Below are 17,234 nucleotides of genomic sequence, written 5' to 3'. Positions count from 1 at the left end.
ATGTCAAGAAACGCAGACGGAGCGCTCCCGCCTTCAGGGGGAATGACAGTTGGTCCTCGCAGGAAAGTGACAGCGAACATTTCTTTCGCGTCTGCGCAGTAGAATAAATTGCACGCTGCCTTATGCAATCTCATGTTCGTTAAGCCAAAGGGCAAAACATATCAGGGAAATGAATTACTTTTAATATCGAAACTATAATTGGGATCCTTAAGTCAGTTTCCTCCGCAGTTAAGCAGACACTCTCGCCCGCGAATCGTGGGTAATGACGGGATGAAGGAGCCCTTGCAGGAGGCATTGGCCCTACCGTCCAGGTCCTCGGGGCCGTCGTAGGACTTGTCGATGGCCGCGCGGAAGCTCTCGTTGCAGCCGCGGCCGCGGACCATGTGAGGCCGGGGCCGGTGGAACGGGAGCTCGGTCTTGCGCACCTCGGCCACCGCCGTCTGCAGGCTCTCCAGGGAGCTGGACTTCTTCAGGCCCAGAGTGGGGCCGAAGTCCTTGCTGGGAGATTCTGGAAGAGAAAGGCAAACGGTCACCTCTTTCCTACGAGCAGGGTGGTGACCTGGCAAGGTCTGCTGTTCCAAAAATCTCTCTGTTTGGGCATCTTACAAAAGGGTGCTAAGCGGGTGGCAGCTGGGGATCAACCCCGGCTTTGCCTCTTGCTGTGATTGTGAGCAAGTGGCTCGACTCCTTCGAGCCTTAGTTTCCTTTATATCAAGTTGTGGAAAGATTTAAAATGGTATCGTATATAGAAATAAACATGTATGTGTATATATGTGCATAGGCACACGCACACATACACATACACATACACATACATTTAAAAGGTTATAGCGGCCTGCAGAGATTCCATGTGTGAGAGTGTGTACATGACTGTATGTGCCTATGCAGACACGCACACTGTCACAGATACCTACACAGAGCGCCCAACGTAAAGGATGCTGTTCTCCAGTACCCACCTCGAGCACCCCCATACCCTGTAGCCTTTATTACATCCATCACTGCTTTTATAATTATTAAGTACCCTACACACAGAAATCAAAGAACACTAAAGCGATTGCAATTTTTGAGATTAAGTACTTTACCTTACTCTGGTGGCTATTAGTGCATGGTGAATACAATTTATTTAGTCTCTAGATAAATAAAGCAAAGCGAGAAGGAAAATAACTTTTCTGTGTGAATGCTTATTGTTACAAATTATTTCTATCTGGGTATTTACAAAGGGGCAGCTTTTTTATATAATATAATATTCCAAAAAGAAATAAGCAATACCTAAAGAGGTTTTAATAATTTGTGTTCTGATATACACTATTTTTCATTTGTACTGTTTGCCTTGCCCGGTATCTGCCTCCTTTCCCTCATCCCCTCCCACAGCCAGGCTCCCCGTTGTCCACAACAGGGGGAGGCTACACAAATACCAGCGGCACAGGCTCACTTTGCAGATGGAAGGAATCCTATCAGGGCTCTTTGCCACCAGGGCCAGTTACGAAGGAGATTAAGATGACAAGGCTACACTGGCATTACTGGAAATAAACTCCTTTGCAGGTTTTCAGTAGCTATAGATGGCGTGCATGTTCAGGGGTGTGTACATAAAGTACCTACACTTCAGTGCCCAGCGCACAATAAGGCTCACTGAACTATGATCAGTATCTCTGCTCTTTTACTGTGCCCACCTTTGATACTAATTGCTTAACACAGCACTAAATAATGCAAAGAATACAAAAGAAGTAATTTCTGTACAGAGATGAAATGCCTACATAAACACACATAACATTAAAAAACAATACACACCTTTCATAAGTTCTGAATATATTAAAAATAGTCAAAATAATTACAATAATGCTGACAGCTAAGGATGCTTAGTCCTGTTCTAAGTGCTTTGCCTGTATTACCTTACTATAAGCCTAATAGTTGTGCTACTGCACTACTGTTAGTCCCATTACAGATGAGGAAACTGAGGCACAGAGCAGTGAAATACTTGGCCCAAAGTTATACACTGAAGTGTCAGAACTGGGCCCTGTCCCGCGGCAGCCTAACTCCACCCTTTCCGCATCACACTGCCTAATGTCATTTGGCCTCTGCTTTCTTCCTGATTATGGCCAAGCTACTTCAAGTGGCCTCCAGATTCCTCGTCTCTAAAGGAAGAGCATTAGTTTAGATTAGCCCCGAGCCTAGTCAAGCAGGCAAACTGCAAAATTGGATATATTTTTACAGTTTCATCATTAACTTTCAAGAGGCAATTTTGCACTTTGAATAATACACACGATGACAATAAACACCGCATTTCATGGAGTGATAATGCATCCCCAATAAATGCAACAGAGATGAGACTAAGCAGAAAACAAAATCCCAATAGATTTCAGGGACATATTTCAGGTACTACTTGCAAGTCATAAATATTGAGAATACATTCCTACTAAATCCAGAAAGGGAGATGTTTCTTATATTCACAGGAAGGAAGGTAGGTTGAATAAGCAGAAATCGAGTAAGGTCATTTCTGACAAGAAACAAAAAAGCAACATGGAGGCTTGGGGTACTGAAGCAACAGTAAAAGCTTTGGAGTTTACAGAAAATATTTTACACCATCAAGCCCTAGGGATGTTTGATATGAAGTTTGGTGAGAACACGGAGATGAAAGTGTCTGAGAAAGCCTCATCCTTCTGTTGACAATAGTAACCATCTTTTATTCATTAATTGCCATCCAGGAGATTATATTGGAACCCAAACTGTAAGTATTCACATCAACCTCTAGCAATAAATTCCAGGGAACATGAAAGTGAATAAATCATCCAAGAGAGAAGGCATGTTATCTAAAAGGAGCTCATCTGAAGCTTAGCGAGAAGTTATATTTGAGAAGGAACAAATACATTGCTGCTCATTCGAAGAACACTGAATGTTAAGGATTCATGGACTTTGTAGGATTAATAGAGCCAGCAATGAATTCACTTTGTTTTTTAAAAATGTATACTTATTGTTGGAAGTATTACAGATGTCCCCTTTTATTTCCCCATTGACCTCCTCCCCCTTCCCTACTCTTTCCCCACCCCCCCAACCAAGCCTACCACACTATTGTCTGTGCCCATGGGTTATACAAATCCTATATAATAAAAGGCTAATATGCAAATTGACCAAATGGCAGAATGACTGGTCGTTATGATGCGCACTGACTACCAAGGGGCAGACGCTCAATGCAGGAGCTGCCCCCTGGTGGTCAGTGCTGGAAGCGCCACTCAGCCAGAAGCCGGGCTCATGGCTGGTGAGCACAGTGGTGGTAGCAGAAGCCTCTCCCGCATCCGCAGCAGCACTAAAGACCCCTCGGGAGATGTCTGACTGCCCGCATGAGGGCGCAGGTTGGGCTGAGGAACCCTTTCCCCCACAGTGCATGAATGTCGTGCACCCGGCTTCTAGTATATAACATTCACTTGGTATAAATAGACATCACAAATTAGAAGCATCAACTGATGTTGGTCCCAATAACAATGTGGCACTCTTGGATGCAGTACATAGTAAAACTAAAGGCAAAAAGGGTGGTTGAGTCCTAGGTTGGAATGTGGACTCAGGGGTTTTCAGGCTTGAAACAAGTGTTTATATTTATTCCCAGGGAGTAAACAGGATATAGCAGTGGAAGAGAGACTGATGGTGAAGAGGAGAATCCAAATTCGGGAAGGTTTCTACAAGGATTTACAAGTTCATTGACCTGATGGAACTGAATCTCCAACTGAAAGGGGAATCTGATATGGACCTTGACCAGGGCTCACATTTCCTTTATGTGTCAGAAGGCTTCTAAGGAGACGTCAAGGTTACTGGTTGCAGGAGGGATTCTTATGTCAATTGATGGGCATCAGCACTCAATTGCAACAGAACCTTTGGAAAAAAGTACCCTACCACACACAGATTTCATGATGTACAATAAAATGTTACATTCAATCCATCTTTTGTACTCCTAACCTCACCAATTCCAGCTGAGATTCACATTGCATTGGGAATGCCATAGCTTTTAGAATGGGAAGATTCACCATCTATTTTTAGCCTAATTATTCACCCAAATATTTTTTCTAGGCTCCCACTAAAAGAAAAGGTCTCTTTGAAGGGATAGTATAAAGTAAATAATTAGTCACAATAAAAAATCTCAGTCATTCTATCCCACTGAAGTCATCCTAAAATATGATCACTCCTCACGTTTTCATCTGTAGCTGATATAATATTGGCTGTGGCTGAGTTTAAGCAATTGTCTGAGAGAGTGATCTATGAATACCCCCTGTTATCAGTCATGGGGTGGACTTTGTCCAAATCTGAGTGTTTAGTTGTCCCACTTTGAGCATCTACAGAACTGATCTGAGTACGACTGCTCAGTGACTTTCAGGCCAGCGTAGGCTAGGTGCTCAGGCCAAGGAATACATCTTCCAACACTTAGTAAGAAGGCTTTGCTTTATTTTGTAACCTATGATTTCCATGCCCAGTGACCATGTTCTCTGAGATCCTGATAAACTTATCTCACCATCAGAAATGTGAACCTGACAAACACACACTTCTCAAAATAAATGATGCAACAGTTATCAAGGTGTGAAAAGAGGGATCTTCTGTGTCAAAAATAGGCGGCATAATAAAAATATACTGTAAGTTTCATGTGCCAAATATTCCCTTAAAATAAAGGCCTCCTAAAGAAATATGATTGTAATCTTTTTAAAAATTGATTTTGAGAGAGGAAAGGAGAGGGAGAGGGAGATAGAAACATCAACAATGAAAGAATCATCAATCGGCTGCCTCTTACATGCCTCCTACTGGGGATTAAGCCCACAACCTGAGCATATACTCTGACTGAGAATTGAACCGTAATCTCCTGGTTCATGGATGGATGCTCAACCACTGAGCACACTGGCCAGGCTATAATCATTTTTTAAAAAGATGTTATAACACTTTTGAACATTCTTCTATTCTCAAATGAAGGGGACTGCCTTGACTTGGTCCCAGAAGACTTCCTGATGTAAAGGGGAATTTCAGGGTCATGTCTCCTGGCCCCACCCACCCTCAGACACATCCACTACTCCATGCCATCTAGGAAAATAGTGTTATGAGAGAATGGACACACACAGCAAGATTAAAGATTTAAAGGAGTCATGCCACCCGTTCTCCCGTGGGTATTAAAAATGTGAGGAGAGGGGAGTTCAGAGGTCCTGTGTAGGTGGAGAGGGGTCACTACAAAACAGATTCTTAAAAGACTCAGAAACCACTGCACCAGCCTTCCAGCTACGAAGGCCCACTTCACCGGTGAAACAGAAAGTCCTTCCTGGACGACTGTTTGGGTGTGAACCTCAATTTCTCTGACTCAGACTTAGATCCCTGCCCCTGCACTCAGGCTGGAACTGCTGCTGGTTCCTTACAAGGCTCGTGAATAAGATAATAGAGAATAAAACAGTCCAGAGGTAGTGGTTCACAGAGAGTGATTAGAGGAGAGGCTGTGGAAAATCCCAACACGCCCCACTCTGCTACTTATTTCTTGAGTTACTGACTCTCTAAGCCTCAGTTTTGTGATCTGCAAAATGAGGATAAGACAAGGATACAAGAATGCCTGTCACATAGTATATGCTCATAAAACACTGATGATAATTACTATGACTGTTACCCTAAACATGTGGGTAAGTGAAGGCCCAGCACAGTTCATTTGCTTCAATCCACCATTGCATTCTCTTTTTTAAAAAATATATATTTTGTTGATTTCAGAGAGGAAGGGAGAGGGAGACAGAGATAAGAGAGAATCACTGATCAGCTGCTTCCTGCACGCCTCCCACTGGGGATTTATCCCACAACTCTCGGGCATGTGCCCTGACTAGGAATTGAACTATGGCCTCCTGGTTCATAGGTCAATGCTCAACCACTGAGCAATACCAGCTGGGTTACCACTGCATTCTTAAATATAACCATTCCTTCTGCAAAAGCTGAAAAGGGCTTCAAACAGATATACTTCCTTTACTTTTAAATTTAAAAGTTGAACCTGATTTTCCCCCCAAATAACTTCTTACACTTTTCCATCTATTTGTCACATATAGAGGCTATTCGTGGGAAGATTAATGATGGGGCCTTGGTTGCCCTTCCCTTTAGGCTATAATCATTTAATTAGTCAGAGGTTTCATTGGCAATGTTTGAACTTCCCATTCCAGCATTAAAGTCTCACATTAAAAGAATGCCTTAATCCAGAAGACCAGTAATTGGATCTTCCATTATTGATGAAATTGCTTCCAATACATTCTTATTAAAACATAGGAAATTGTTTTGGGGAAGGTATTCACTTTCAAATACATGGCAAGTTTTTCTCCCAGCTAGAGCTTAATAATTAACAAATATTTATGATAAATTAACAATAACGTATTAATCTGCTCATTTCAATAACATCAATGGTCCTCAAGGCACTTAGTGGAAATTAATTAAGCTAGAGCCCCTCCCTTGAAAATAAAGGAATTGTGCCCAGGCATAAATTGGGGACCAAAATGATTGCAATGCTAACCAGGGGTCACAGCAGGAAACCTGAAAAGGCCAGGAATTCATCAAGATAGCTTGCTCTCATTATCAATTTGGCCTTTCTGTATTATGAGCAATGAACTTGGGCAAATACAATAGAAATGCTTTACTTGCTTCATGGGGAGTTGTGATGTGAAATTAATAGCCTTAAAACTCTTTGAATAAAAAATTATTATAAATTCCAAGTAGGAAGTCACAGCACCATTTTATTCATTAACATATCCCACTTTGTCTTTTCATTTTAGATTACACTTACTGAAAATTTTGTATATTTGATTTTTTTAGTAGTTTCCCTAGAGGCAAAATGTCTTATGTGCTTTAATAGATATCATTGCAAATCCATTAGCCTCGAAAAAAAATTCCCCATAATATTCAAATGTATAATTTCCCAAATTGTGTTATCTGTGCTAACTGTGTCCATAATGGGACTAATTACTTTCTTGCCTATCTCAGTATTCCAAATATTGATCATCATTCCAAGCTTATCACAGTGCCCCATTTCCTAGTCATTACCACAGGGCATAAAGTAATCTGGCTTATACATTATCTGCTGTCATTTGGGTCTCAGTTCTTTTACTGGCAATTTCTAAGTTCTCTGGGAGCAGAGTTTTTTCTCTTAAACCTTAATAAATTCCAGGGTCTTTCATCATTTCCTGAAATTCACGTCAAAATGTTCAATAATCAACTTCTCATTAAGATTCATATATTTGCATAATCCCTCCCCTGACTTCAAACATTATCTATTTTAAAGTGAAAATATCTAGAAAAAAATATGAGAAGATTAGGTGAACAAATACAACTAATGCTTCGATTATGTGTATGGTCATGGCCCTCCAAGGTCTTTAAATCTTTGCCAAAAGTTACTATACACTTTAATTTTCATTACTAAAGATTCCTTCTTTTAGATACTGAAAGTCAAAATCTTATGCCATATTTTGATTTCTTTCCTGGACTCAAATTATGTTCAACAAAAATAACAGTGAATTTATCACACTGAAAATATTCTTGTGACACTTTTCTGTCTTCTTTTATTTTGTGGATAACAAAATGGCTCAACTTCACAGGTAAATTATTTTAAAAAATATATAGCCACATCTCTGGGTGGATTCTGTTAAGGTAACTGAAGAACTCAGGCAAATTCAACCCAATAGACTGGTTTGTTTTAGTCTTTTGGTTTTTCCTTTACCTGCCTTATCAGGAAAATGCCACTGGATTAAAAACAAACATATACATTTAAAACCACCCAAAATTGGCATTGAAGACCATAATGAATTTAAAATTAGAGAAATAGCATCAGCCTCTGGAGGAAGATACGGCTACTTAAAGAAAACAAAAGATAACAAAAAACCCTGGCACTTTTATTATTTACCAGGGGGAAAAAATTCATTTTGAGAGTCAAACAAACCGACTTAGGGGCAAGCTTTTCTACCTGTGAAATCGGATAAGAGGATGGATAAATGCCACCTGCCATGTCCTTAGTCTTGCTGATCTTTGTATCCTCAGCACAGAGAAGTGCTAAATAAATATTTGTCGTAGGAGTAAATGAAGGTGAAAGTAAAGGGTCATTATAGCACTCGGATGCCCCCTTTCTCCAATGCTGTGGGAGCCAATACAGTTTTACCTGGAGAAACACACCCCACAATTGCTTCACTTCCTCCAAGCCCACACAGAGCATGCTGATCTTTGTTAATACAGCGCTTAGGTTCTTTCGGGCCACTTTCAAGGATTTAGTAATTTCTACCCTGCCTATAACTATTCATTCATCTTCTCTATGCTTTGGTCTTTCTTTTTATAATAGTCATTCCTTTCCCTCAACTTCTCTTTGTAATATCAACCTTTCCTGTCATTTCCTCCTCCTTATATGCACTTTCAGTCATCTTATCTTTTCCCACTGCCAAGAACACCTTTATTTATCTTCCAGCTCCTCCTTGTATATCATGGTAACAGGCTTTTCACTCTGAACACAAACTGTTTCAGGGATGCCCACCCCCCCCCTTTCTTTTTTGCCATTTACTCTTTGTATGACTTGCTTTGACAACACATTTTTCTTGTGCTTTTGATTGTTGAATGGCTTATGTGTTGTGCTGGTCATTTGTTTTAGTACTCTCAAAACAAAGTATAATATAAAGAATTCTAATAACTTGCTTTAAAAACCATTAGCATAACTAAAAGGTCAAGCTGATTTCTTGGATGGTATCCACAGGAAGATATTTTTACACAATGTGTAAACTGATGTATTTTTTAGGATCAAACGTTATTTTTATACATTTTGCTTTATTATTTTATTCTCTTTTTAGAGGGGACTGTACTAAAAACAACTTCACATTCTCAATTACTGAGAAAGTGAGGTTTGTCACTTTTGTGTTAACATAAATAACAATCTCTTTGTAGATACACATTAAGCAAGATTTCAATTTAATGAATGTCAAGCCAAAATCAAGTCGGCTACCACTGTTTCCTGAGTATTTTTTGTTGCTCAGAATTGTGCTTGGTCCTAAGAGGAACAAAAGACAAGTGTAATTAGTAACTCGCATTCTCTTGCTGCTTTCTAATTTACAATGTTCTTTCCTGTTCAAAATGAGACCACACCACACACAGTTGATCTTTCCTAAATTTGCTTGTACATTCATGTCCCCAGAGAGCTACAGAGGAGGAGAAGGAGGGAGGAGGGGCAGGATAAAATAAGTTAAGTAAGGAGAGCAATTTCACTCACCATCTCACTCAATGACAGTGTGTTCTAGAGTGAATGCGAGTCAAGGGGAGAGCAGGAGTTGGGAGAAATGGACTGATTTCCGTGAGTCTCGCTGTTGTTTGTTTAAATCCCTGGGATACATTTTATTATTTATCATTGAGATATAATGGACACATTATACAGTGTAAGTTTAAGGTGTACAACATGATGATTTGATACATGTTTATATTGTGAAACCATTACCTCAATAAGGTTAGTTATCACCTCCATTACCTCGCATGTGCGTGCGTGTGCGTGTGCGTGTGTGTGTGTGTGTGTGTGTGTGTGTGTGTGTGGTGAGAACATTTAAGATCTACTCTCTTAGGAACTTTCAAGTATATACTATAGTCACCATGCTGTACAGTAGAACTTACTCATCTTATAACTGACCTACATTTCCCTGTTTCCTACTTTCTCAGCTCCTGGCAAACACCCTTCTATTCTTTTTTTCGATGAGTCAGGCTTCTTTGGATTCTACATATAAGCAAGATCATACAGTAATTGCCTTTCTTGGTCTGATATATTTCACTTAGCATAATGTTCATAAGGTCCATCCAGGTTGTCCCAAATGGTGGGATTTTCAACTAACCTTCCAGTGTGTGTGCGTGTGTGCGTGTGTGCGTGTGTGCGCGCGTGTGTGCATGTGTGTGTGACCTTTTCTTTACACATTCATCCACCAATGGACACTTGGGTTGTTTCCATGTCTTGTCAAGTGTGAATAATGCTGCAGCAAACATGGGAGTACAGATATCTTTTCAAAATAGTGATTTCATTTCCTTTGGATATATAGCCATAAGTGGGATTGCTGGATCACATGATAGTTCTAGTTTTAAATTTTTCCATAGTGGCTGTACCAATTTATATTCCCACCAACTGCGTAGAGGTTCCCTTTTCTTCACATCCTACATGCGCTAATTACCTCTTGTCTTTTTTATCGTAGCTATTCTTATAGCTGTGAGTAATGGTCTCTGCTTGATGCTCATGCCATTATCATCTTATCACAGGGAGTGTGAACCTTGTGTTCAACATTTAAATCTTTCACATGCCCCCACCCTTAATCAGAAGCCAATCAGCTGGTCTGATGCTTGACTGAAGATACAGCTATCTGCTGGAAATAATTTTGTATCATCTACTTTAAGATGCATTTAGGAGATTTCCAATTGTGTTTTGTGATTTCCCTTTCCCCGGTGACTTGAAAACCATTCCTGAGAGGTGGTGCTTTAGTACTGTATCTTATGTAAAATCAGCACAATCACTGGAATCTACTCTCTTCTAATTCCTCTTTTTAGTACCTGGAATTTACCAACAAAACAATGTTGGCCTATTGACTTGGCAATGCTACTCAGACATGAGGTTTTCCTGGTCTGAACAATCTTTGAGCTAAAGTTCCTCCCACTTTCTTTGATGCCTCAGAAATAAAAAGATAAGGCATCTAGTTTCCTCCAGAAGGTTATAATCCATGTGTGAAGTAAAGATGAACACACATGAAGCGATAACATCAGAGAATGCGGAGAAGTGCCCTAACAGTTGTGAAATATCACCTGAGGGTAGTAAGATCCCAACATTTTAGAAAATAGAGATGCAGGACTCCTAGCTTTCTCTGGAGTTATATTTCCAACGGGCACCATGTTATCTCTTCATTCCACTAATTAACTGCCTCTTCACTAATAATTTCATATTTAAAGCAATGCCTATGACTTTGTCCCGATGCATAGGCCCTGGCATCAAACTGTTTGGGCCCATGTCCCAGGACCATCCCCGAACTAACTGTGTTAACTTAGGTGAGGCTCCTACCTCTTTGTGCCTCAGTTTCCTCATCTGTAAGGCAGATAATAATAGCACCTCGCCCTAGCTGGTTTGGCTCAGTGGATAGAGTGTCGGCCTGTTGACTGAAGGATCCCAGTTCAATACCGGTCAAAGGCACATGGCTGGGTTGCGGGCTCCATCCCCAGTAGGAAGCATTGAAGAGGGAGCCAATCGATGATGCTCTCTCATCATTGATGTTTCTCTCTCTCCCTCTCTCTTCCTCTGTGAAGTCAATAAAAATATTTAAAAAATAATAATAGCACCTCCCTGACAGGGTAGTTAGAGGATTACCTAATATAGAGCTTAAAGGTGGTACCTGGAACACCGCTTATATTCATTAAATAACTGGTTTGTACCATGTGTCTTCTTTTATGAGCAATGTTTATATTCATTACAAGTATTCTCTAAAACAAAGAGAGTACCAGGAGGGTTTGTTTCCAATCTATACATTGTGGTCCGAGTCACCACTAGCTTTGAACGTTGACTCTTTATTCAAAACTTCCACTTTTTCTTTGGTTTTGTAGAACACTCTTCACCACTTCTCAAATTATCTTTGATATCCTTCACTTCTTTCAATAACCCAAAAGGCTGATTTGTTCCAGAGACATTTTCCATAAAGAAACCCAGTGTTAAGATCACTTGATAAAAATAACCTTGTCTGGGCAGCAAATAAAGAGCAGGTTAGTTTCTTTCACAGCCAAGTGACTCTTCTCCATCAGACTGACGCATGACACCATCAACACAATGACACACCAGACATGGTCCTAGACTTTTGGGGTCAGTGGCCAATAGGCATGTCTGTGAGTAATGGAGCAGTTCATGGCTGGAGGAGTTTGGACCCGTGGAACCCAGAGAAAAGAAAGCACTGTGGTCCTGAGTCATGAGGCTTCGTGACTCAAACAGGACTCAGCTTTGAAGATGGACTGACCATAGGTAGGAAAAGCAGGAGGTGGGCAGTCACCCACAAACAGGGACGTGCACGACACAATTACTGGGTGTTGGAAACAAAGGATGGATGGAGTGACCATAGGGAAAATGACAGAACTGGAGATGGGTGGGAAGTAAGTGTGGGTTTAGAGCAGGGGTGGGGAGTGCCCAGCCCACGGGCTGCCTAAAGCCCGTGAAATCATTTGCTCTGGCCCTGCCAAGGCATTCCGGATGAGTTAATTAAATGTTTGACCAAATATAGCAGGCTGATTTTTAAGTTGAAAATTGTGTATGGCCTGTAAATGATGTTATAAATATCCAAATGGCCTTTGGTCTGGAGAAGTGGTTCTCAACCGGTGGGTTGCGACCCCTTTGGGGGTCGAACGACCCTTTCACAGGGATCGCCTAAGACCATCGGAAAACACATATATAATTATATACTGTTTTGTGATTAATCACTATGCTTTAATTATGTTCAATTTGTAACAATGAAAATATATCCTGCATATCAGATATTTACATGATGATTCATAACAGTAGCAAAATTACAGTTATGAAGTAGCAACGAAAATAATCTTATGGTTGGGGGTCACCACAACATGAGGAACTGTATTAAAGGGTCGTGGCATTAGGAAGGTTGAGAACCACTGGTCTAGAGGATAAAGGGAGACATGAGGGCCTCCAAATCTGGCAAAGGAGAGACTCAGAGCAGATGCAACTGGAAGCCTTTAAAAGATTTCATCAGAGGAATGGCTTGATAGTACTGATACTGTGAGAAACGATAACAGGGAAGAAATATAATAGAACAGGAGACTCTTCCATTACACAGCAATGGAACTCACTGCTAAAAAACACAGTTTTTCCTTTCTTCCTTTTCATCATTTGACTTCAGGCTTTTGTGAAGCAATTTCTGTAAAAACATGTTTGGGTGGCTGGTCACCTGCCCTCACAGAGAAAGAGCTGCTTTCCTCAGATCCTTCTCTAAGCTGGTGGGAAAGGCAGAAGACGTGTTCGCATCCACACGTGAGGCAGAAGGTGATTACAGGGGTGCCTCTGTGAGTGGGTGCGACAGGGGCCCTGCCCGCCATGCCCAAGCTCTCTCCTGTCACCGCAAAGCTGTGACTGCCTCGGCCAGTCCCTGCACTATCTCCTCTTAAGCACACTTTCCTACGTTTTGTAATATATAATGATTAATGGGCAGTAAAACTAATAACATGGGGACATACAAAATAAATGAGGTGGCAAATATGAAAAGGAAGTCCCACTTAATGTTGTTGTGAGATCTGACAACGCGCTGGAGTTTCCCTATAACTCAGCCAGTGGAGCCCTTGCCAGCGGGGAACAAGGTCACAGAAGGTGGTCTTCCCATTAGTAATTCCCCCTCGGGAAAGTCTATGATCAATCTTTCTCACACTGAAACTCTTGCTGGATTGTAATGAAACATCAGGGTACACGGAAACACTGCTTTACTGCGTCTCAGGGACGCTCAGAGAGAAACAAGAAGAGAACCACATCTCTTCAGTTATCCTGATCTGCCCCTTTGCTCTGCCCCTGGTATTGACATCCGTTCTTTTTATTCTACCCAGTATCCACTATTCTATCTGGAATGAGCATCCTAGCTGTCTGCATTGCTATGTCTCCCTCACTCTTACCCAGAACGGATGACCCAGCCATGACTAATCAGTGTATTTTGTCCTCCTGGTTCGTTCAGGGATAGGCTGCTGACTCATATAGGGCCAATTAGAACTAATCCTAGCAGAATGAATGACCAGGAAAAAGAAATCATCTTTGGTACTGGAGTTACTGGGATGACAAGCCTGGAGCTTCTGGTCGCTATCTTGCTTTTTCATCAGAATGAAGTTGAAAAAGAGGAACTAGAACTGAGAGAGAGAGACAGAGAGAGAGAGAGACAGAGAGAGAGAGAGAGAGAGAGAGAGAGAGAGAGAGAGAGAGAGAGAAATACTGTTGACACTGAGACCCTAGATCTAGCCAGGTCTTTATGTAGCTGCTCTTCTGAACTTTTTAGTTTGCAAAAGCCAGTTCAAAGTTGGTTCCTTTGGATTATAACCTAAAGAGTCTGAAATTACACCAATCTCTCTTCCATATAACAATTCACCGGATGTTGCAAGGTAAGTCAGACAGACATCTGAGGAGCAGGGAAGACTGTTCCTGGGCTATGATGTCTAGTTGGCAAAAAGGAGCCGAGCACAGCTGTGAGAAGGGTGACTGATGCCAGCCTCTAGGCAGGCACGTTCTAGTCTATTCCTGGGTGGGTTTTATGAGAGACAGATTTCCCACCATTGAGAAGAGTTGTATTCAATTGAGCAGCTCAATCTGGCCCCTGACTCCTCTGTGAAGAGAGGGCCATTCTTCAGATCATTACTAATAACTATAGACGTACTACTCATTGCTATGTGCTTTAGAAGAACAGAAGGGCTTCCAGAAGAGGAATAAAATCAGTTCTTGCTATGGTTGACCAAGGGTTCAAACAACCTACCAACAATTGCACTAAGTAAACATGTTGTTCTAGATTGTAACGATAGAAGAGTCAACCTGACGCTACTATTCAGGGCCTGATCTCCCCACTGTACTCTCTAGGCTGCTATCATTGGGAGGTGACAGAGCTGCCTCACAGGGAGGAGGTAACTGTTTGTGGAGGAGGGCCTGTGCTGTATAGATACTTTCATTTCCAGCTTCTGTTTTCTAGAATTTCTAAACAAACTGCGATTTAGGAACTTAGCCATACATTAACTAAGGACATGATGGACTGAAAGCCATCTAAGGGGGCTAACAGTGAAATCCGATGGAGGAGGCATCTTTGGTGTGGACTTGGAATTTAGTTTCTTCTTCAGTAAGAGTGAAATAATGAAAAATATAATATTAATGATGATAATGATGATGGTGATGGAAACAATTTATGTACATTAACTCAATTAATTGTATGAGGTACATACTATTGTTATTCCTGTTTTATATTTGAGGAAATTGAGGCACAGATAGGGTAAGTAACATGTCTAAGTAATAGAATGCCAATCTCACAGGTTTCTGTTGTGATCAGATGACACTGCATATATACAAGCACATTGTAAAGCTGCACCATCCTACATATACATGCCATATGCTGCTATTAGGAATAAAAAGCTGTTTTCCTCCACAGCTGTCACAGACGCAGGACTCAAGTGATCAAAGGAAGACACAGAAGGGTATCCTCCTAAGCAAGGAGCACGCTGTATAGAAAGTCAAAATGTTTAACTGGAAAGCGCCCCAAACAAGCGGAGACATAGCAAGACATGGAGAGGGCGGTGAGAGTCAGGGAAGGAAGACTGTGGGCTAAAACGGATCCTGGAAAAATGGGAAGCAATGACAGACTGTGAGACAGAGGGGGTGAGAGAGTAGAGCGGAGGCAGGCGGAGGGGTGGCAGGCCCGGCGATTCATCTACTACAGGGTAGTCAGGTGGGGCTGGGGGTGTGCAGAGATGAAGGTGGACAGGGAGAACGGAAAAAGAGTGAAGAGGACCCTACCAGCCAGGTGACGGGTGCATGACTGGCCCCTCTGCCAAATGAGGCCTCTGAGGTCTGGGACCCTGTGCCCGACAGTTGCTCGAATACATTAGTTAATTTCTGAGGCCAAAAAACAAGGCAGGGATTCTGACTGCACCATGTAGGAGGGGACTCGTTTGCCCTGTGTGTGTGTGATTTAAGGACCCGGAATCGGGACGAATGTTTTGGTTCAGCAGCAATCACAATAGCCAGTCTTTTTTTAGAACTCACTCTTGGACAGGCGCTGGACAGGCCCGGGGGTCATTATTCACCTTTCATAGAATCAGCCTCCCCGAGCAGGGGCCCAGCTCTGCCCCAAATACTGCAGAGCCCTATTCTACTTTTAATAATTAATTATAACACACAAACACAAAATCATACAGCTTTTCTGAAAAGTGTTTACCCAAAAAGAAAAAAAAAAAAAAACAAGACAATTTGGTTCACTGCTACTACTCCCACACACAAAAAGAAAAAAAAAGAGCTACTTTTGTTCTTACTTTAACATCACTTCTGAGCCAAGTGTCATATTTTATTTTCCCGGCCTTGTTCTGGGTAAGAATTTAGGAAGGCGCTTGTGATGCATCATTAAGTAGTTTTCCCATCATCTCGTGACTGAGTTATTGGCACTAGCTATAGCCATGGGGGGAAAAAATAAATGTTTATGATGATTTAAAAGACCAATTATAAGCCTTTGCCTTGTTCCTTACTCAGCATTCTGCATGGGATATAAAAATGGCAATGGAAAAAAAAACCAGTACATTTGAAATTTTAGCTGAGCAGAATGTCAGTTTTCAGTTACACTTAAAGAATAAAAAACATTAGGGTTCCATTAACAGTTTCAGGGTAATGGAGGCAAAGTGGGATTGTTTTCTATTATTATTATTACTTCCATTAATGGGTCAGTGCCTTCCAAGGGAGCAAAGCTGGGGACAACCCAGACACTTTCAATACAGCATTAACTCTTTCGGGTCAAAAGGGGCCCATTTAGTGGACTGTGGCAGTCATTTAATAAATGATACTCTCATGGCCTCGAAGAATTTATCTCCTGTCTAAAGAGTCTCACTTATACATTGCTATTTCCTCCATTCTATCCCTACAACTATTCCAGTAAAAGAAGAGGTTAATTTGCAGATAATTATTTAAGGAGGGAGGGAATAATTTTTACAGCAGAAAAACAAAAACAACCCGTCACAATGCATCCGTCACCCTGTGCAAGTCTGGAAAAGGATAATGAGGCTCTTGAAGTAACAGAATTAAGATGAGAAATTAGAGGTGTGAGACAGAACAATTTTCTTTCAAGGGGAAGTACTCGGTGGAAGAACCACCCCCCCACCCCCATGTTCGCTCTGTGCAGTTTATGGGTGAGAAAGTACAGCTAATTCTGGCTCTTTTCAAAAGTTAATGTCAGCTACTAGAATAATCTGCTTTCTTGATTTAATTGCATAGTTTAACCTCTGACATAACCTTTTAATTCACACCATGACAGCCAGCCCGACTGAAAGTTTTTCTAGAAATCTGAGTAACTTCCCCAAGGTAAAAACTGCTTTCCCTTTGGTGGGTATAGGGGGGACCTTCGCCCCAGATCACCAAATCCGGGGCTGCTCTGGCTGTACAGGCAGGGGAGAGGGGCTCTTAGTAGGATATCTTATATGTTAAAAGTCAGATGCACCATAAGTGTACTTAACACTGCACACTCGGAGACAGTTAAGATGGTAAA

General features: G+C 41.4%; 1 protein-coding gene across 3 annotated transcripts in view; it reads right to left on the bottom strand.

Moving 5' to 3' along the window:
• Positions 1 to 17,234, bottom strand: part of PARD3B (par-3 family cell polarity regulator beta) — a 917,882-nt gene that overhangs the window by 279,816 nt on the left and 620,832 nt on the right. For all 3 annotated transcript variants that reach the window (XM_059702879.1, XM_059702877.1, XM_059702878.1), the window contains exon 17: positions 305 to 508. In XM_059702879.1, coding sequence (XP_059558862.1) covers positions 305 to 508 — 204 coding nt within the window. The remainder of the gene's footprint in view (positions 1 to 304; positions 509 to 17,234) is intronic.

The sequence above is a fragment of the Myotis daubentonii genome, chromosome 7 (genome assembly GCF_963259705.1).
Source record: "Myotis daubentonii chromosome 7, mMyoDau2.1, whole genome shotgun sequence".
Taxonomy (NCBI): Eukaryota; Metazoa; Chordata; class Mammalia; order Chiroptera; family Vespertilionidae; genus Myotis; species Myotis daubentonii.
This window is presented reverse-complemented; position numbering and strand designations above follow the sequence as displayed.